The 21,659-nt window shown below is 39.2% G+C and overlaps 4 protein-coding genes across 5 annotated transcripts; 2 read left to right on the forward strand and 2 right to left on the reverse strand.

Annotated features, from left to right (window-relative positions):
- Positions 1-48: 48 nt before the first annotated feature.
- On the reverse strand, positions 49-2,091 carry LOC113763969 (pentatricopeptide repeat-containing protein At5g08510-like). Its single transcript, XM_027307975.1, has 2 exons — positions 995-2,091; positions 49-728 (listed from the first exon to the last, which is right to left on the reverse strand). The coding sequence occupies exons 1-2, from the start codon at positions 1,925-1,927 to the stop codon at positions 117-119; spliced, it is 1,545 nt and encodes a 514-aa protein (XP_027163776.1). The 5' UTR covers positions 1,928-2,091; the 3' UTR covers positions 49-116.
- Positions 2,092-2,218: 127 nt separating this feature from the next.
- Positions 2,219-9,950, reverse strand: LOC113763968 (U-box domain-containing protein 44-like). 2 transcript variants are annotated; one of them, XM_027307974.1, is made up of 5 exons: positions 9,736-9,950; positions 7,840-9,267; positions 7,082-7,385; positions 5,536-6,023; positions 2,219-3,892 (listed from the first exon to the last, which is right to left on the reverse strand). In XM_027307974.1, exons 2-5 carry the CDS (start codon positions 9,058-9,060, stop codon positions 2,897-2,899), a joined length of 3,009 nt encoding a protein of 1,002 aa, XP_027163775.1. In that variant the 5' UTR covers positions 9,061-9,267; positions 9,736-9,950; the 3' UTR covers positions 2,219-2,896. The 2 variants fall into 2 exon arrangements, with proteins under 2 accessions (XP_027163775.1, XP_027163774.1); XM_027307973.1 differs by having other exon boundaries at positions 7,840-9,950.
- Positions 9,951-15,390: 5,440 nt separating this feature from the next.
- Positions 15,391-18,367, forward strand: LOC113761667 (ras-related protein RABA3). Its single transcript, XM_027304751.1, has 2 exons — positions 15,391-16,209; positions 17,801-18,367. The coding sequence occupies exons 1-2, from the start codon at positions 15,923-15,925 to the stop codon at positions 18,261-18,263; spliced, it is 750 nt and encodes a 249-aa protein (XP_027160552.1). The 5' UTR covers positions 15,391-15,922; the 3' UTR covers positions 18,264-18,367.
- A 555-nt stretch (positions 18,368-18,922) lies between these two features.
- LOC113761666 lies at positions 18,923-21,007 on the forward strand. The gene is made up of 4 exons (XM_027304750.1): positions 18,923-19,370; positions 19,613-19,879; positions 20,090-20,249; positions 20,452-21,007. Exons 1-4 carry the CDS (start codon positions 19,101-19,103, stop codon positions 20,628-20,630), a joined length of 876 nt encoding a protein of 291 aa, XP_027160551.1. The 5' UTR covers positions 18,923-19,100; the 3' UTR covers positions 20,631-21,007.
- The last annotated feature ends 652 nt before the right edge of the window (positions 21,008-21,659 follow it).

The raw sequence follows: 21,659 nt of genomic DNA on the forward strand, positions 1-21,659 counted from the left end.
ATTTCATCCCCTCCCCATGGGCAATAATGCGTTGCAGCATTTCCTCTTAACTTTGTACCTAACATGGTTTCACAATTTCTCAACATGGTGTACGTAAACATATCAAATAACGTCTGTCATAGTGTTACGTCTGTATCTTCAGTAATAGAATCAATATCAGTTGTATGCCCAAGAAGCTTAATTTTTACATGGACATCATCCAACAATGCATATATCTGACCACACTTTGGATGAGATCTATCGTCAACAATGAACCTATGGAGCTGGCCTCCTTCCTCCATGAAGCTGTATCCTGCTGCTTTCGTTACTTGGGAGCTCTTCATTAGCTTCCTCAACTTAGCAACTCCATCCCATCTGCCTGCTGATGCATAAATATTAGAAAGAATCACATAGTTTCCTGGATTACAAGGTTCTAACTCGAAGAGAGACTCTGCTGCTTTCTCACCCAGCTCCACATTGCCGTAAAAGCTGCATGCCCCCAGCATTGTCCCCCAAATAACAGAGTCTGGCCTCATGGGCATGCTCCGTATAAGATGATAAGCCTCTTGCAATTCTCCTGCACGACCTAAAAGATCAACCATACATCCATAATGTTCCAGTCTAGGAGTGACAGAAAATTTTTGCTCCATTGACTCGAAGAGTTCTCGTCCTTTAGCAACCATGCCGCCATGTGTGCACGCCAAGATTGCCCCAACAAATGTGACGTCATCGGGTGAAATGCCTTCCCCCTGCATCAGCAATTACAATTAGGGCAGGAAAGATGTGAATATCCGCCTGAAAGATTCGGAAGTAGCAGTTGGTCCTATAACCGAGTATGTCTCTGTAATTGATTTTGGGGCACAAGAAATATTTCTTGTGCATTTGATAAAATGATCGGCCTTGAACTCAGTTAAAAAGCTATATTCGTCGCTGGTTATAAGCAAGATGCTATCATTAAAAACCAGGAAATGTGGTGATGACCAGGTATAAGGTTCAGAGAAAGCTTCTTACTTACCAACATTTGGTTGAAAAGGTCCAGAGCCTCGCTGCATTTACCATGGATAGCTAGACCCATAATCATAGTATTCCAAGAGCACAAATCTCTTCTTCTCCCAATCTCATGAAATAATCTCATCGCTGAATCTATTCTACCACACCTCGCATACATTTCCAATATGGCATTGCACACAAACATGTTGTTTAAGTAACCGTTAGACTTGGCATAGGCCTCAATCCTCTGCCCAACTTCCAATGCTCCAAGATTTGCACAAGCTGGAAGAACACTAGCTATGGTCACTTGGTTGGGCTTCACTCCTTTCTCTTTCTCCATTTCCAGATACAACGCCAATGCATCTGCGTACTCGCCATTCTGCGAGTAGCCCGATATCATTGCCGTCCAAGAAATCACATTCCTGGAAGGCATATTAGAAAACAAGCGAGAAGCTTCCCTCATATCCCCACTCTTTGCGTAACCAGCGATCAAGGCGTTCCAAGTGGGCACATCTCTTGTGGGCATCCCATCAAACTGTTTTCGCGCTAAATTGAGCAGGCCCAGTTTAGCATACATGTCCACCAATGCGGTTGAGGCGTAAATATCCGATTCGAAACCCCATTTGACAAAATGGGCGTGAAGCGCTTGGGGATGGAATGGATTAGAGAGACTGGTACAGGCGTTAAAGAGGAAATTGAAGGAGTGGGCGTTGGGTATGAAGCCTCTGAGTAGCATGGCGACGTAGACAGACAAGCATTGGCGAGGAGAGCCATGAGAGGAGTAGGCTTGAATGAGCTTGTTATAATGAAACACGGTTGGGTTGGGAATAGTATCGAGCAGTTTGTGAGCGTAGGAAAAATCGAGAGTTTCTGCGAGTTTGGTTACAAGAAAAGCGGTGAAGTCTGTGCCGTTTCGGAGAGTGTTGGCGTGTATTTCTCTCAATCTCAACTGGTTCATAAGAAAGTCGGGACAAAATGCAGTATTGACAAAGAATCGAGGTTATAAAGTTTACAAGTATCTGTTGGCTTTTGGAGCGCTGGGCTTTACAGCTTCTACTTGTAAGTTATTTTCTTTTTGCTGCTATTCTGTTCGATAAAAGGAGCGCCCTTTTTTCCTTTTTCTTCTTCTTCTTTTTCTCCCTAAACGTAAGCAATCTCTGAAACCAGCCCAAGAGGGCACAGGATAGAAAAAATAGGAAAGAGATTTGTATGCAGGCCAGGCGTTATTCCTTTATGATCAAAGCACAGGTACTTCAACTGCTATTTGTTTTTTTGTCTTTGGGCATGTCTCCACTAGTATAAAACGTATCCTTTTTATCAGGTTCTGCGAAAATCTACAAGAAGGAAGTGTATTCTTTAAACTACTAACTGGTTACCTATACACCATACAACAGAATCACGTACGCACTTGATCAATTGTAAAAGAATGTTGGCAAGATTTTCCAAAGTCCCCAGCTTGACAAATGACTACTAGTATCTCCTTCAAGGCCTCCAGGAATTTGGGAACTCCAGGAATTTGGGAACTTTCTCTATTGACAATTCAAGCACGGAACAAGCAGAGGTAGCTGTTAAACTAGACCCAACTCATATCTTGTGATGCCATGAAAGAGACATTCAGGTCAGCGGTTATATATAGCCGGCATACATCCACGACTGAAAAGCCGCCTTAGCTTACACTAAACTATCAAACATAAGATGCCCGTCAACTCTCTGTGCCTGATTAAATGGTGGTAACCAACGTAACAAACCATGGCTGCTCTCGCTTATTGCTAAATGAATAAAAGACCATCTTTATCTAGAGATGACGAGTGGTGGCCTGACCTGCTACCAACTTCAGAAACCTCTGCCTGGTTATGAAGCAATTTGCTAGGGATGATTGATTTCCTAAACCTTTTGTACTCATCAGGATAAGTAGGTTATGCTCCTGCTAGAAATAAGAGGGCAGTTCGTGTAGCACATTCAGTTGAGCTAGTATCCTGGCTGCCAAAGGCCTTATTTGGGTACTCCCCCTTTGTGTCAAATCAACTAAAGACATCTGAACTGAGGGCCCATACTTCTGTTTGATCTCCAGTACTTGAAAAATCTTTTCCAAAGAAGTGAGAATTTTTTCTTGCAATCTGGGAGAAGAACTCCCCAGTAATTTTATCATAGAGGGTATGGCTCTCTCTTCATCCAGCACCTTACTACCACCTTGTAGCCTATCACCTTCAACCAAAGTAAGTAGAGCATCCAAGGAAGCTTCACATGCTCCAGGATCTGGCTCCCCAAGAACCTTCACCAAATGGCCCACCGCACCAGCCTCCAAAAGGCAAAATGAGGTTCTTACAGCACATATTCCCCGATGAACAGGGCAGCCTGCCTCTGGCAAAGCTGAGAAGCACCAGAACATGCGATGCTTTGGGATTGGCCGACATAGATCACTAGAGCTCTCAGAAAGTTGTGAAAGAGAAATGGCAGCTCGTCTTTTTGTCAAGCTGGTTCCTGACTCCAGCAACTGTACCAACAGCGGAATGACATCAGCTTCAGCTGCTTTCTGCTGTGACATCCTATTTGCTGGAACAGTGAAATGACACAAGGCTCCCACAGCATTCTCTATTAATTGATCCTTGCAGGGACCATTTGGCTTTTTGCTACGAAGGAATCTTAACATTATACGAAGACCATCTCCCTCCAACAGCCAATCAGACACCAGGGTAGACATGGGAAGGTTAGCTATAATACCCAATGCAGAAGCAACTTCTTCTTCATTCTCAGAATCCTCAATGATTCTAAGCAAGGTTTGAACTGTCTTCTGCCCCACGTGCTCAGTAATTGTAGCTTCATTACATTTTTCGATCAGGCAACATAATAGCTTAACCACGTTCACCCGCACTTCATGATTATCGAGCTCACACAATTGAACAAGTATTTGCACAGCACAGCACTGAAAATTATTAAGAGAAATATTAGCATATATAGGATTGGCAGTCTATCACAAGTCCAAATCTCCATTCACTGTATAGAAATAAAAATATTGAGACTCCAATCCACACCAGTTGATCAAGAAGTAACAAGACTCTTCTTCCCAGGTATCATCACATGCAAACTTATTAAAACTAACTTCTGCAAGAGAAGGACGAGGAGAAGTGGGATGACGAGTGTTGGTTGGATAATGAATTAATCCTTGTAGAAACTTAACAAGGTTCTAGGATTTCGAAGGCTCAAACCCACCATCCATAAAATGATGTTTGTAGCTGTTACTGTAATGAAATACATTAAATCTTCTGCACTTAAAAGTAGACGCAGAAATTACCCAATGTTGTTACTAATAGCTAATAACTGTGAGTAATAGTGCATGACAACAAACATAGCATGAAGCCAATGGGATCACAGAAACAGAATGCAGAGTCATCCAATATCAAATATCCAGAAGTTTGGAGTGCCAAAAATTTTTGCTTCTCAAGAGGGCAATCGAAAGAATATACAGGAAAGATTTTTTTATGCAGGTTATTCCTTGATCATCAAAGCAAAAAATAAAAACCTTGTGCATGGGTTCACTCATCACAAGTTAGACTTCGGAGGTTATGTGTGTCAGTTTCTTTAAAAGATCATTGCCAAGTATTTAGAAACTATAGATCAGCGAAATCACGTTTTACACATGAGCTTACAGAGAAATTTCATGTGGGAAGATTTTTCAAAGTAAAGAATGTTATAGTGTATGTTTGCTCGTGTCTTTTATATGAAGCAATTCCTACGTATTCTTATGTCTTTAATTGAAGTATCTTTACTGGAAGATGTCGATAAAAGACACCTAAACGTACAACTTTTGATCAGTAGACATATCATTTCAAAACCGCAAAGAAAGAATTTCTCATAAAAAAGCACTTGGTGGTCGTGTAAATTAAATCCATAGATATATCAATTCACCAAAAGACATGTCTATATGAATACCTGAAAAGAGAAACTGTGTCTCATCACGAAAAGACATGATACACCATAACTAAATGTATCAAGTTAGTAGTACGACATGTGCATAAACATTCTGATATCATTCTCATCCTCCAATGTAACTCCCATAAATCTGCCAAGCACTCTAGTGTTAAGGGAATTCATTTCCTTGGAAGGAATAGATCAATTTTATACTATACTGTGTCCTAAAACTCAAGCTAAGCCCTCTAAACCACACCAAATCTGGTGAGTGCAAACTATATGATCAGAAACACAACAGTTAAACATGCCCAAGCCATGTCTTTTGCTACTTACTGTAATGCATCTAACACTATCTGCAGTTGTTCTCCAAAATCTTATTTAAGAACGCGTCAAGCAAATTGTAAATATTTCATTCATTAATCAGTCTACAAATGCTCATTTCTCATGTAACTGATGATATACTATTCTGGGGAAATAAATGCCAGTTTTTATCAAGACTAGTGAGTGTTGACCAAGTATAGAGCTTTGAAAACTATCCACTTGAACAAGCAAGTTTAAAAACTATTCACTAAACATAGATTCTGACTTATGATGTTGTCATTAAAGTCTTTTAGTAGTCTGAGAATGCAGTGAAAGGATTTTGAGAGCAAACTTAACCTCGTTCAGCAGTTCCTGGACTGCAGTTGCTGATGGAGACTGGCAAATGGTGTAAAAGGCCTGGAGAAGTCTCTGTTGTACAGCAGGCCATGTCAAGTTAATCAAGGAAAACAATTGGCGGATATCCTTGTTGGATTCCAATAAGGAAAGCTCCATTTCTGAAGAATCTTGACGTACAGTTGATAGAGCAAGATGCACGATAGTTTCAGCTACAAGTTCACACAAGTTTCGTTGGGATGTGTGACAATAAAGAATATCAAGCAGTGGACGTACTGCACCTTGTCTTATCATCTCCTGGCCATTCTTTGTTAAGCTCGAGAGGTTCAAAATGGCTTTAACGGCTACCATTTTCATTTCAAGATTACCATGCGAAACCAAGTTAAGTAGCGAATCCAAAACACCTTCCTCAAACAGAGATGATTTGTTATGATCAGTAAACTCCATCTCTCCAAGAGTTGCTGCCATTCTCATCTTGACATAATCTGATCCTGTAGAGGGGGGCCAGGGTGGGGAGGATGTTTGAGTTTGCGATCTTAAGTCAGTGATAATTGCTATAACTACAATATATGAGACTTCTCTTAGTACGTACACTATTGGAGATAATGACCACATAACCCCCAGAGAAAGGGCTTCATGCGTTACAAAGAAGACAGGCAAAGATCACATGCTAATATTTCTGCACGACCTCCTTATTATGTGCCAAAATTGTTGGTTCCACATCCATAGACATTATTAACTTGCAGTTCTACATGTACCAATTGTCAACATTTAAGCTACACGAACAACCTTAATTCAAGAACCAGAACCTAATTAGGGTAATGTTAACATAAACAAGGACTCCCTAAACAGCTCAAAAGGCCCAAGAGTAACAGCTGACTGTTTATCCATCTTAAGCAAATTAACTGGACTTTAGAACTAGACATAGAGCTAAGGTTGTGAACACAGGGGTACTATTCCCTCTTAGTGTAATGTATTTCTTCTCAATTTTGAAGTATGCATGAAGTAATAAAATAAATATTCTTCATTGTGTCTTCTTCCTAGCGTCAATCCATTTTATCGCGGGATGAATTAAATTGATTATTTTTGCTGGTATTTTTATTTTAAAGATCTAATCCTGCTCTTCTGGTATTTTTGCACATATCTTGCAAATTGTGATTTTGAAATTACCCAAATACTGTCTGCCTGCTGCTGAGAGAATGGCAAATCTGGCAGATTAACTCTTTAAACTCTCAGGTGAAGACGACCTCTGCATTGGACAGATGGATACAATTTTCTATATTTCCTAGTTAATAATCTGCTGTAAATGAGGTTGATCATAAACACAAGGCTACTGCAGTAAAGGTTCAGGATTCATGACAATACTATTTAGAAGCTGAAGCTACTCTTGCTTTTAGTTATCTGGACTATATTCACTTGTCAAAAAGTAGCTAATTGTGCAAAAGCAACGTCACGGTGACTGCAAATAATAGCAGAACAAATATCTAGCAGTCCTATAGCTGTAGAAAATTTCAAACATAAAATGACTGGTCTTATGTGAAAGAAGAACCTGAAGAAAGACGTTGCAGCAGATACTTGAAATAATTAGCCTTGACCATTTGTATAACATTGTCATCAGAGAATGACAGATTTTTTAACACATCCCTTGCATCTCTGGAAGCTTGATTGTCATCACTTCTTGTCAGATTCACCAAATAAAATATGCAGCCCTGCACCTCTCCAATGCAGTCACGTATTGACTCGCTCTTTGCCAGTTCTAGTAGTAATCCCACGGCCAACTTCCCTACCCCAATACGACGTCCAAGGGAGCGAACAATAGATTCCATTGCATTGTCAACTTTAACTATACTTTCCTGCATAACATTCCATTGGAATCCATGTATAACGTTCTGTACAATATATCCAACCTAGAGCTCGTTGATTGGGCGTTGTTTGAAACAGAAACACATTATTCCAGCCAGTAAAATACAGACATCACTGATGCAAAGTCATGATATTGACTACGGAGTGCAAGGCTTTATCTCACAATAAGTTTGATAAATTTAAGTGCACATCCTAACCACTATTAGTTTAATAACAAATTCATTTCAATACAGAGTTGCACAGAAGTTTCCTAATAGCAAGTATGGGCTGTCCAGGTCAAATTCTTAGGAGCTAAAACAGCTACACAGTATTATAAAGAAGTCAAGTGATACAATAGTACACCTATGCTCTACTGGAAGAGACAAATGAATGTTCTATTTTCTAGGTAATGATCCTAAAACATCATCAGATATTCAGATTCATGAGAAAGAGAGTAAAAAGTACCTTACATTCATCACTATCCTTTGCCAGGATATGAAGGACGAGAAGAGAACGACTTATGATCTCTCGACTTTTTGCACTGAGAAGCTTAACAAGCATTGGTATATGGTCCTCCAGTACAACCCATTCCCGATGTATTTCTCTTTTTTCACAGAGGTCCTTTAGCTCTTGCAGGCAATCAAGCACCTCACCTTCCTCTTCTGATGACAGTCTTGATTTCATAGAGGCTATAGTGATCATGGTATTTCTATCTCTCCATTCCTCAATGGACTGTCTCAAAGTTTTGTTAGGCCGCAACATTGAGGTGTCTAAAGGAGTTGAGGTTAGGGGACAGAAATTTTTTTCAGCCAACCACTTCTCTATTGCACTCCTCTCAAATGTATGTCCAGAAGGAGTCTCTACCGGATCTTTCATTACTTCTTTTGTAATTGGGCAACAAAATGCCTCGAGAGGTTCAAATGGATGACTAGCTAAGGATTTCCTTATTGTGAAGTACTTCTTTTCTTTGTCCTCACGAGTACTTGCAGCATCTGCCCTTTCTAATAGAGCAATTATTTGTTCCATCTGCATGGCTTCAGCATGATCTTTCCTCAACCTTTCATTTTCTATCTCCTTTTTAAATTCCTCAAATTCCTTCTTCAATACAGCTTGTTCTGTTGAAATTCCAATGGCCTCTGCTATGGAAACCAATAAATTATTGGCATATGAGCGGTCCACATTCCTTTCCTGTATACCCAACTCAATTCTCTCCAAAATCTTTTCTTCAACTACGGCAGCCCTAAACTCTGCAGCATGCATACTGTTGACTAGTTGAGTAATCTCTGCCTCAATTCCTGATGAGATATCAAGAGAGGCCAAGGGAATGCAGCACAATGCTTGGCCTATCTCCCTAGTAATATTTTGCATCCTCTTAGCTATCAAACGGCAGTTCATTAGGAGATAAAATTTGTTTTTTTCGCTGCACTCGGTAATCAGTTCCTGTGCAAGCTTTGTCTCACGGTTAAGAACCTCAATCAAAATTTTCAATGCTTCAGAATCTCTGGCATCCTTCTGATTCAACTCCTTAAGGAGGGGAATTAGCCGATCTAAGTAAGATGAAAGTTGAGCAAAACTCTTGTTCTCAATGAGAACATATCTGGATGTGTGTACTACCTCGATGATGCCCTCTATGGTCTGAGATAGGACATCAGCAAAAGGAGGACTCGATATGGCATCAAGAACCATCTTTAGAAAGACTAAAGACCCTCAAGAATCAAAATTTGGATTGAACCAATAAAACTAAATGGAGTAATAGTTATGGCATTAAGAACCATCCTTCAACCAACTAAACACCCTTTAGAATCAAAGTTTCCAGGAAACCATTATACTACATCCAGTTGGTCGATAGCTGAATCTAAAAGCTCGATTCCCAACTCTTTTTGTTAGGAGAACCTATATTCCAGTTTTCAGAAACGCCCATCAGACAAATAGCATTTGTTTATGCAATAACATGCATGTTTACGTTGCAGATGAGAAAACAGAGGACCATTTCTATGTGCAGCCAAATTCAAAACCTTTTTTGTACATGTTTCTCTCTCTGTCTCTCCACGAAAGAGAATTCAACAACATCTAATAAAGATTACAAAGCTACAACAGGGCATCAAGAAAGTACAAAAAGAAAGCAAATTCAGAAAAATAAGCATTTACTCAAGAGGCAGAAACATAAAGGACCAAGCAAAGCAAAACAGAGTAAGCACACGGCAGAAATAGTCAACAGAAGTAAACGGCTTAACAAGATAACATTTGCTATTAAGGGCTGAAAGATCAGATCTTTGAAACTCCTAAACAAGAATTCCAGGGCTAGTACTCAAAAACTCCAGCAATTATCTGCTTGAAACAAGGTTACAAGAAAGTACATACATGAAAAAGAATGCCCGCTGGAGGTTTTTTTTTTTTTTTTATGGGATATGCATATATTTGTTCCTGAAACTAGTAGGAAGCAAGACTTGGTATATAAAAGAGTAGAAAGTGGTGCTCCAATTTCCAACTCTAACAAAGGAGAGAACCTCGTCTTCCTTTTCTTTTAATTTGCCGGGAGGCAGGACCAGACTTGAGATTGTAATGCAAATACTCCATTAAATACACAGAGTTACTCTGAAACTCAGTACTCCGGCCTCCAGGCAGTCTATTCTAGTACTAGTAATTGCAAATACTTCTGCGAGAAATTTGCCAATTTGGTCCTTGAACTTTTGCATTAAAATTAATTTCACCCTTAATGATTTTTTATTATCAGAGTTTGTTTGGATAGTAGTTTGTTTGGATGATTTATTTGAGATAATTACTGTAACATTTTTTGTGATGTGATATATATGAGATAAAAAGATGATTGGGAAGATAAAAAGGTAATTAGAATTTATGAAACAAATTATTTTATTTCAAAACATTTCAATCCAATTATATCTTCTGTTTCAATGTAGGCATTCGTCACCACATTGTATCTCCTTTCCAACACCAATTAAGGGTATTCTGGCAGATAAGCGCTTAAAACTGTAATGTAGAAAAAGGATAGGAAAAATGTTTAAAACATCGATCACAATTTATAAAATAATTTTTTCATTCTTCACCTTTTAAAAGTATACTTTTATATCCTCGCAAATTCACAGTGTACCAACAAAGTTACAGACCTTAAGGACAGAAATCGGCCACGCTGCTTTTTTTCTACTATCAAAGCCAAAAAAGCGCAACAAGACTTGGTCCGTTCTTCGTCTTCTGATAGAAGAATCAGTCCGCAAAGCTACATTCGGAGCAGGACGCCTTGATGGATTAAACCCAAAAGGACATCTCTCCCAAATCCGAATCCGTATCCAACACTTCTTAACTTCTAAACTATGACCGGAAGCGAAATTTTTTGTCAAGTTTATCCGCAACAAATTTTTAAAAAATTTTAACTACAATAATCTCAAAATATCCAAAAAACTTCAAAATCTTTTGGATGGCGTAGGTAGTGTTTACAACCACCATTTTCTTCCCGGGCAAATAGCAGCAATCATTTGCGAAAAGAAATCAGAAACTTTGAAGTCTTTCGAAGGGGCCTTAAAAAAGTAAGAACAGTGACAATAGCATTGCACTTCCAACCAAGGGAAATCGCACGGCGTGTTCGTTGGACATTGTTTCTGGGAAGAAGTGGGAAAATTTCGGCTAGCCCACAGGCCTGAAATAGAGATCAATGGAAGAAGAAGCTTTGTTGCAGGGATGTCTGAAAAATTGTTAATTTTTATTTTCACCCCATTTTAATGAAGCTTTGATTTTTCTCCCCAACTTAGTTCATTATTTTTATATTCTTAATTTTTACGGAGCTATATATAATACCCCTACTTTTTGTGACGGAAATATCGAAATACGTAGCCCCGCCACAAAAGGATTTGATTGGACACTAAATAAAACTTGAAGGACTGCAATAGTCAACAAAATTATTATGGACTAAATTGGTTCTAGTGAAAAAGTTTTAAGAACAAAAATGACGAATTATGAATTAGTATTACTTTGTTTCGCTTCTTTCATAAAGTTTTTTTTTTTTTAAATATTAATAGTCGGATTGAGATATGGGAGAAACTACGGGAGAGCGAGAGAGAGAGAGAAAAAAAATCGAATTGAGTTGTATAAATTGATAGTAAAAAAGTTTTAAGGACGAAAATGACGAATTTTCCTACTTATATGAAACTCTGCAAATTATGGATTAGTACTACTTTGTCTTGCTTCTTTTATAAAGCTTTTTTTTTTTTTTTATATATTAATAGTTGGATTGAGATATGGGAGTAACTACAGGGAAGAGAGAATCGAATTGACTTGTATAAAAGAGTTAGAAGGAAGACAGCCCCTCTTTTTAAGTATTTGATAGATCAAATGATAAGCATGTACAAAGGACGCATAAATGCTCATAAAAAATATGGAAGGCTCTCCTATTTTTTTGGTTTTATATTCTCAAATTAAAGTTACTGTTAGATTGTAAAATACGTACATTTAACAATAATTTGAATTATTTAATATATGAATCACTGCTATCATTGAGGGAAACAATTTGAGAAAATAGTCTAAAATTCTCCAAAACTATAAAGTGATTCTTACCTCTTAACAGTAGTGTAGAAAATAAAAGGAGTGTCTGAATAATCTTCATGGGATTGGTCTATTTCTCATGCCATCTAAATGTCAATTAACTAAAAGCTAAGTAATCACACTCAAACTTCTGAAGTTGGTCACTTGTCCTTCTTTTTTTTTTGGTCTTTGTTTTGCAATTTTTTTAACAAACAAAAGCAACTATATATATCTTAGTCTAATGGAAAGGAGAAACTTGAATGGGTTATATAAATGAATTATTTTAACTATAGAGTACTGAGTTTGAACTCCTAATCTACAACCTATAAAGGTCTTGTTTTTGATAAGATTGTCTCAGATTTTGACTATTCTATTTGCACATTAATTGTTTAGAAAAATTAGGAAAAAAAATTTGATCTTAAAACTACTAAAAGAAAGTCCTCGTGGTTAGACTAACGGTATATTTACCAATAAAAGGGGTTAAACCTGTGATAGTGGAAAATGCAGGAGAGGTTTGGGTAGGAAGTCATGTTTGAGACTTTGAGTGGGACTCGGGGCACGGACGGTTGCACCTGCAACCGTCCGTGTCAATTTTGGTCATTATCAACACCATGTAACTTTCTTTGTACATCGTGTAACTTTTTTTTCACAGGATGTATTTTCACAACAGATAGTGGTGGGTCCCACACTTGGCGCGGAAATCGAGTTACATGGTGTAATCTCAGCCTCAGGGCCAAGATTGGCCCTCAACCGTGCAGGGACGGTCATACTGATGAAAGATTGTTTATGAGTTGAGTGTCGTGTGCAAATATATTATAACAATTTTAAATATTTTTTCCGTTTTTGAAATTAAGTCCCTTTTATTTTTATGCAATAATATAAAGTTGAAATAATTTAATACACTTTTCAAACTCTAGATTTTTGAGAGATGTAATTCAATTGGAGTACCATTTACATGATCATTTCAAGTTATATTTGACGAATTAACTTAAGTTTTGATCGAATTTCAATGTTCATCGCCAGAGTTTCCAATAATATAAAAAATTAATAAAATATTTTTATTAATTTTTATGTATAACAATATTTTATTAATAAAAATTAATAAAATATTGCTAGCCTTAAACTGTAATAAAAGATGACTAACAACTCATATGCTAGTTATGAGAGTAATTAGTCCTTAACTTACTTTTTTTTGAGTCAACCGAATTTTTACACTTCTGGACTAAACACTAAACAAGATTCCAGCAGGTGTCAATAAATAGGACTAAATGTGCTTAGAGATTAAAATATTTGAGACTACATTTACTTTCTTTAAAGCTTTAGGAACCAAAAGCATTCATGTTCTAAACATTTGGGAGCAAAAGTGCAATTATCTCCCCTGTTTAATGCTATCAAACCACGAATTTCTTAGTACACAGCCCAGCAAATGCGCCTTGGTTACTGGGCACATACTTTTCAACTCTTTTAAACACTGCAAAAACAGGAAAATGGCAAATACTTGAGTAGACCCGCTAGTAGTCCAAATTTTGCCGCATCATCTCGCCAATTCATGAACTGATAGTATGATAAAATTTGAATCACATGATCTATAAAACTAGATCTGTCCAAGTTTTTGCCCAGAAAAATACCCCTCTCCTCAGTCATGGCCCCGCACTCACCCTACCATGGTCAGTTGATCACGTCCAAAGTCCGAACGAACCGCTAATAACAGCGTCCAACCGCGTTTTACCAAGGCAGAAAGCCACAACAACGGTCATACTCGTATACCCACAAAATTCTCTGTTCCCTCCGTCCAGCTTCAATGGTTTTGATTTTTTTTCCACACATAATTTGTAAAAAATTAATTAACTTTATTGAAAAATAAATATAATCTAATATTTTTTTTAAAAAAAAATAAATATTCTGTTCCCCAGCCCTTGGATTAGACAACAAAGTCTACCACTATTAATTATGTCATGGATTACGAAGAAAATCGTACAAGAACAGAACTTTTCTATAAGCCTAGTAGTAACACTTTCTTTACTGAGGGAGCAAAGAGGAAGGATTACTTGTCGGGATAATCTGAAGATACTTGCAAAATGATCACATCCAAGACTTGAGGATGACACATCTCGTGAGCTGCGGGGATGGAGGACATCCAGCATAGAACGATCACAGAATTTAAATTTGGGTGAAATGGACGGCAGTAGTGTGATCTTCTCACCAAAATAGTCTTAGCTAGGGCAACAGTGCTAGACCAGTTTTAGGTTCATTTGGAAAGGGGCTATGGGAGGAGCCTATGTACCTGGCACCTCTTACAAGGGTATGGGACTGAAAGCGTCTACGAGCACCAACCGAGGGCTCAATTAATCATTTTAATCAGAAACAGAGGGGGTGACAGAAACAAAAAAGCTCATCTTGTTAGTTGTTACAACCAGAGATCGAGACAGAGAGATTGAAGGCAAGAAGGATATTAGTATGTAGTTCTTCAGAAGAATGGTAACACGGATTTAGACTAAAGGAATTGCAGCCTGAGAATGTGATAAGGGAGTTCAAATTCCTACTGAATCCGATTTGTTGAAATTTATTCACAGACGGCAAAATGTGTGAAAGGGAAACGAATCTTGTTAGCTTTCCCTGGTGCTACAATGCATGTTTTTCTCGGTTCTTGCCTTGCAGGCGTGCAAAGGTTGCTGGCCGTCTCAGCACATTTTGTGAAACAGGTGACTTTTAAGAAAATTATTTCAAGCGGCCATGACGAATGTGGAATGTTTTAATAATCAAAGAGACTTGCGATGAGATCTGATACTAGTAAACAGAGTTGCTATATGCACATATTACATATCGACTGACCTAAAAAGACATATATATATATATATATATATATATAGAGTATATTGTACTTGTAACCAGAGGCCTAACAAATGCTTATGAATCTAAAAAGGCATAAATATCACCAGATCGTTTTGACTGGCCATTGCTACTGGAGTATTTGATTTTCCCTCCAAGCTCGTTTGTATGCAGATGGAGTAGCATAAAGATGGACCCCGAGAAAACAATCCCAGAGGGCTCCCTTTAAGGAAAGAGTAGTAGAAGGGGGTCCATCTCAGGCTGTCCCATGTCTGGTCTTGGTGGACGACCAACCTCTCTTTCTTTCTTTCTTCTTTTTTTAAACTTCAATAATGATAAAGATGAGGTGAACATGAACATGTTTGGGGGCACAGCCCCATCCATGAATGATAACATCTAGTGTGAGCGAGTACTTTTATGGTATGATCATTTTTCCCTTGCATTTCGCCTGGAATTAAGGTAGGGCTCCCTACCATACACAAAGTAACAGCGAATCGACTTTTCAGCCTCGTAGGGCATGGATATGTCCCTAGTCAAGGACTTAAAGGTAGTTGTAGCGTAGTAGTACTTCTTCTCTTTGGCCATGCATTGCTTTATGCTTTGCCCCAACTCCCAACTCCCGACTTTTAATTAATTCCCTCCATAAGAGAAAGAGTAGTAGCCTAGTACTAATACTACCATATGCCACCGGGCACTGATCAATAGGAAGTTTTGGGAGTTCTATTATTATTAGATAGAAGATACACAGAAACAGCAGCATCACGACAATCATTTATCTTCTGATCCTCCTCCTCCCACATGCTATTTGTGGGTTGGGCACGTACGTGCATTTTCCAACTAATAATAATGATGGAAACTTACCAAACTCACTCTCAAGTCAGTTTGCTCATTGTCCATCATATAAAAGAGCTTTCTTCACCTTCACTTGTTCTAGCTTGACCCCCTCCTCCTCCTCCAGGATCGGAGATCAATAGTGACCAGGCTCAGTACTTGTCGTCCAAGCTCAGATAATTGTAGGTAGCACTTAGCAGTCGCTGCAAAAAAGACCAGCGAGTAGACGGTACTCCGTATATAAATATATATAATACTCGATCAGAAGCTAGCTTAATTTTGTCCATCAGCCTCTCTCTTGATTAGGACTTGCCACTGCAGTTGAGTCCTGTGCGGCAGAGGCGAATTGGGAAAAATGGAAGAGGTGAAGAATGGCGCGGAAGGTAGCAGGGGTGGCCATGATCATGTGAAGAAGGACGACAATGTTGGAGATCAGATCAATGAAAAGGTAGACTATGTGTTCAAGGTGGTGGTGATCGGAGACTCTGCGGTGGGCAAGTCTCAGATACTGTCCAGGTTTACCAAGAATGAGTTCTGCTTCGATTCCAAATCCACCATTGGAGTCGAGTTCCAGACCAGGACTGTCAACATCAACTCCAAAGTCGTCAAGGCCCAGATCTGGGATACTGCTGGCCAAGAAAGGTACCCCATCACTACCTACCCTCCACATGTAATTAACAGTCCTCTCTCATCTCTCTGTTTCTATGATCATCACTTCAAGTTTATGGCTTTATGCTATGATACAGAGCATATTTTTTCTCTGTTAGTATATTTTTATTAAGATTTGGTTACTGAGTAGTAGTAGTTTTCTTCCTTGTGGATTCAAAATCATGGCTGGTGATGTCCCTGGAAAATTGTATATAGTATCATATATGTTGTGGTGAGTAGTAATATAGCAAGCTTATACATGTGCACATATATGAATGCGTGAATCGACTAAAATAAATCCAGCCAAAGTTGGGTCCCAAAATGAGAATTATGAATCCAACTAGTCACAGAAAAGCTTTCTGTACAAAAATCCCAATTGCTCCTTCACCTAACTCGGCAACATTATTGACTCCACGGCTGTACATAAATTGGTTGGCCTCCATTATTGCTCACCATGCATCTCATCCTACATCCTAGCTAGCGTAGCAGTGAAATCATATGCTGCTGGTAGAAAGTAGAAACCAGCTTATTTTATTTCGAGCGTTTGTTTCTTTACTTTAAATCTCGCGAGAACGCTATTTTATTCCTCCCCCCTCTCAAACCTCAATCATTTTGCTGTACAACATAATAATATGTTTGGAGCTCTCTAGAGAAATGCATACTTTTATCCCAATCTCCACTCCAACTAAGAAAACAAGAAAATTTTGTTTCACCTGTGAAACAGCATACATGCAATGGATTGCATATTTGTCTCAAGAGATTTTTACTTGTCCCAATTTCCAATGTCAATGAAAATTTAACTTTTACCAAACAAAGAAAAATAATCTGATAATATCCTCTTTACTGAAAAACAAACAATCAAAGCTGCTATTTTGTTGACGCAACAAAGAATGCCAGACGTTGGGATATGGAAAGCCATTCAAAGTCTATAGTTTTATGGGTTGTTATCACTTTACCCCCTTATTAAATCACCATGTTATTATCAATTTACCCACTCAAACTATGATACCAGTGCCGCTTTCAATTTACTAGTCACTTTATCGTCCATAGTTAAATCAACTCAGTTTGACAAATTTTGGACAAAAATATCATTCTCTCTTATAATGCGACTATATTGTTATTATCGTTTTATCCCCTTAAACTATAGTGATTATTAGTTTATCCACGAGCATCATACTCTAAGTTGCTTCAGAAAAGCTAGAAAATCAATCAAAAGAAGTCCTAGGTTGCTTGTGGATTGTGATTGCAGCTTCCTTTTTCTTTTAAAGACCCCTGCAATTGATTATTTAGGTTGCTTTCTTAACGAAGTTATTACTTATGAGAAGTCTTATATGCTTTCAACAACCATTTTTATAAAATCAACTACTAGTACTACATGAGATGACAGTGCTTTGCAATTGGCAATTAATTAAGGTGGTTTCGCTCTCATTTATCAACCATCAAGAACGTATAACTTGTGTGGAGGATACTGCTTTCATGGAAGTTGAACAATAGACGAATGCAGCGAGAGATTAACACAGTATAAGTAAATTAAATAGCGGGGAAGGAAGTTGAATCAATAGTAAGTATTTACACTACACTGCAGGTACCGAGCTGTGACGAGTGCATACTACAGAGGTGCGCTGGGGGCCATGTTGGTGTACGACATTACCAAAAGGCAGTCATTTGATCATGTAGCCAGATGGGTGGAGGAACTGAGGGCTCATGCAGATAACTCCATCGTCATCGTGCTGGTCGGAAACAAAGCTGATCTCGTGGACTTGAGGACCGTGCCGGCGGAGGACGCCGTGGAGTTCGCAGAAAACCAGGGCCTGTTATTCTTTGAGACATCAGCACTCAACGGTGACAATGTGGACGCTGCATTCTTTAAGCTCCTCGAGGAGATACACAACGCGGTGTCCAAGAAGTGTTTGGATAGCCGCGGCGCCGGCGGAATCAGAGCCAATGCCACCGACCAAGGTTCCTTCAAGGGTTTGAAAATTGATGTCATTTCTAGTGCAGAATTTGAAGTCAGTGAGATGAAGAAATCGTCCTCTTGCTCTTGCTAAATAATTTCATGTTGCTGTACTTAACTGTCTGTGTATATTGATTCTACTACTGCTACTACTTCACAAGGGAATATTGGAGGGAAAAGGAGAGATCATTTGATGCATTGCTCGATCGTTTCAAGTGTTCTTTCTGTAGTTGATTATTCAAGTGTTCCGTTGCACTTGCAGCCGAGCCGCCTGTCAAGAGATCTCCATTAAAATTAGAATCTCGCATATAATTAATTATGCTCGGACCACAGCTGATACATATATATAAACGAGAAGCTTGAACCCAGAATTTCATACTTAAAGTTGCTCTGCTTGCTTGCTGCAATTGAGGACGTACTTAAATTTTGCAATCATCTTGTTCAAGTCAAATTTGATATAGGCCAATTTGGGCCATTAATTGCTATCGGTCGGTCCCAATACACACATGTTGAATGAAATGGGCCGCCAAATCGCTATTCAACTCCCTGCAACATGACTGGAAAGTTAACGTCATGATACAAATTGCTTTGCAAAGTTATTATCGTTCATTTGACTGTCTCTTAGATGTCATGTCATTCATCTAAATCAAATTCACACCCATACGATAAGGACAAGAAATCGGCCCAAATCCCAGGGAAAACCCAAAGGAGCGGGCCTGCTACAACCAAACTGCGGGGGTCTGGCTGGGCAGCCAATAGCAAAAGAGTAGTGGCTTATCCATGGATATGGATGATGGTGGTGCTGTCGTGCTGTGGATCGCTCACTCCCTTCCGGAACGGATCCTTTCTCCTCTGCGTTCTTGTCTCCTGCTCTAGCATTGAAGTGGTCTCTGGCAAATAGCAGCATTTGGGGGCCGGCCGGCGTTGGGGAATGGCAGCCACACTCTGCTTCCTTCAACTCCCTCTGCTTCCTCCTGCACCAAACCACCACCACCACCACCACCGACCATCCTCCTCCTTGAGATTCACCCTCACAGCCACCGACCCAATTACCACTACTTCTACTACTAATACAACATCGCAACTCTCTCAACAACAACATTCCCCGCAAAAACTCCTGCATCAAACTGTTCTTTCTACTTTAAAATCAGCTGCCCTTCCTCTCCTCCCACTTGCATTCCCTTTCTTTCTTGACCTCAAGGCATGTAAGCCCAATTTAAAACAACTTTCAGATTTCATTTGGCTAAAGGAATTGGCGGCGCTACAATCAGTTTATTCGTTTCTTTTATATTTTATGGATTTAAACCCCCAAAAAAAAAAAAACAATGAAGGAGTTTACTGCTTACCTGCATACTAGTGGAGGGAGTACAATTGTTGCAGTAGTAATTAATTTCAAATTTGGTAGCATTTCTTGAACTGACTTTGATGAGGGTTGAACTGCAGGATGCAGTTGCAGTTGACGGGAACTTTGGACTTCTTGAAGGCAGGACAATGGCTCTCGTTCATCCCCTTGTCATGGCTAGTTTGTTTCTTTACACCTTATACGCCGGTTATCTTGGCTGGCAATGGCGCCGAGTCCGCACCATACAAACTGAGATTAACGAGCTCAAGAAGCAAGTGCAGCAGGTTCCAGTCTCCCCGGCTGGCACCCCTCCTCCTCAACCCCCGCAGCCGTCCCCTGTTGAGCTCCAAATTCAGCAACTCACCGAGGTCCATCAAAAACACTACTGCCTCCCACCAACCCTTTCTTCTCTTTATTTATTTATTTTTTTTAAAGAAACACACACACGCACACAATTTAGTCATCGTATGATTACTAAACCACAAAGCGTATAGTATATGCGATACGACTACCGACCAAAGGGCCAACTCGCTTGTCATTGGAAATAGTATTAATTAATGTTCATTTTCTGAATTCAGGAAAGGAAGCAGTTGATTAAAGGCCAATACAGGGATAAGCACTACGATGCCGGTTCCCTTCTACTCGGATTTGGGGTGTTTGGGTCGGTTTTTGGAGCAGTCAACACCTGGTTTCGGACTGGAAAGCTATTTCCGGGACCCCATTTATTTGCAGGGGCAGGTAAAAACGGTGACCTATCTTCTACTTGGTGTAAATTGCCCAAAAAAAAAAAAAAAAAAGCTTCAACTTTGCGCTTTCGTGCAGATAAAACATATTCTTTCACTCTTTACCCTTTTTTTTTTTTTTCATTTCTGGGCACTTGCTCAAAAGTTTCCTGCTGCAAGAGTTGAGCTCTTTGGGTTTTGATTTTGTCTTGCAATAGGGATAACTGTGCTATGGGCAGCAGCTGCATCCCTTGTACCTGCAATGCAGAAGGGGAACGAAACTGCCAGAAATCTTCATATTGCGCTCAACTCCCTAAATGTTATCCTCTTCATTTGGCAGATTCCCACTGGAATTGACATTCTCTTCAGAGCGGTTGAGTTCACCAACTGGCCTTGAACTATTTGGTCTTGCTGAGTTATATCTAGCACCATCTAGTATCACAACTTATATGCCCATATAATCTAATGTTATTCCAATTCAGGTATGTTGACGTTATTAGGAGTGAAGTCTTCTAGTAGTATATGATTCGGTCTGTAAAAATGAATGCTTCGAGTTGGGATTTTGCTTCTCAGTAAGTGTCATCCTTTGAACTGGATGCATAGTGTAAATCAAGCAATCAGTTTGTCATCTCAAGCTCCAACTGTTTGATTGAACTAGTCTTGCTCTCTTATCGACTGGAGGAGTCCTCCAACTCTCATCCAGTTTGACTCACTTGGTGTTTCCTTTATTGGAATACATGTTATCAAAGGAAAGCTGGTATGATTTTGTAGTTATCATCTGATCGCAACCTCATATTCTCTGGAAAGTTTTGCGAAACCAGAGAATGTTAGACAGATGGGTGATTAATCTCCATGTTAATCAAGCTATGCTGAGAAACTGGAGCTGACTTGGCAAGGCAATGATTAATCTCCATCTGATCGCAACTCTATCCTATTGTTTTAGCAGCAACGGATTTGCGCTTGATGTTGCGGTTGAGCATACAAACCCCTACTATCAAAGTACAAAAGGAGGAGGACAGGAGATATTACAACAACTAATTCCTATGGTACAAGAAATTCTGACGTGATGCGATTCAGGTTGTTAGAATTTGGCTTTGGAATGAAACGGTATAAGATAAAACCGAAAGCTGTTAATACTATAATCAACCAGTCTGACAGCTCCTTCCTCTTAGAATGAAAAGGGAACTGTGCCCTCCGTAGTTCTAGTGTTTGCAGGCCGCAATAGATGGTCTACAAATTGAAGTATCTGAGAGCTGAACAACAAAGCTTGCTCTCCGTACACATTTCTCATCGAGTAGTACTGATAGTATGCATACATGTACAAGAAGATTGTAGGACAGCGTAGAATGGTTGGTTGAATGAGGATTTAAATTGCATGTGCTGTTTGAATTTGCTGTCAAGCTACAGGCCTCGATCCACCTTACCA

Source organism: Coffea eugenioides, chromosome 2 (assembly GCF_003713205.1).
Source record: "Coffea eugenioides isolate CCC68of chromosome 2, Ceug_1.0, whole genome shotgun sequence".
Taxonomy (NCBI): Eukaryota; Viridiplantae; Streptophyta; class Magnoliopsida; order Gentianales; family Rubiaceae; genus Coffea; species Coffea eugenioides.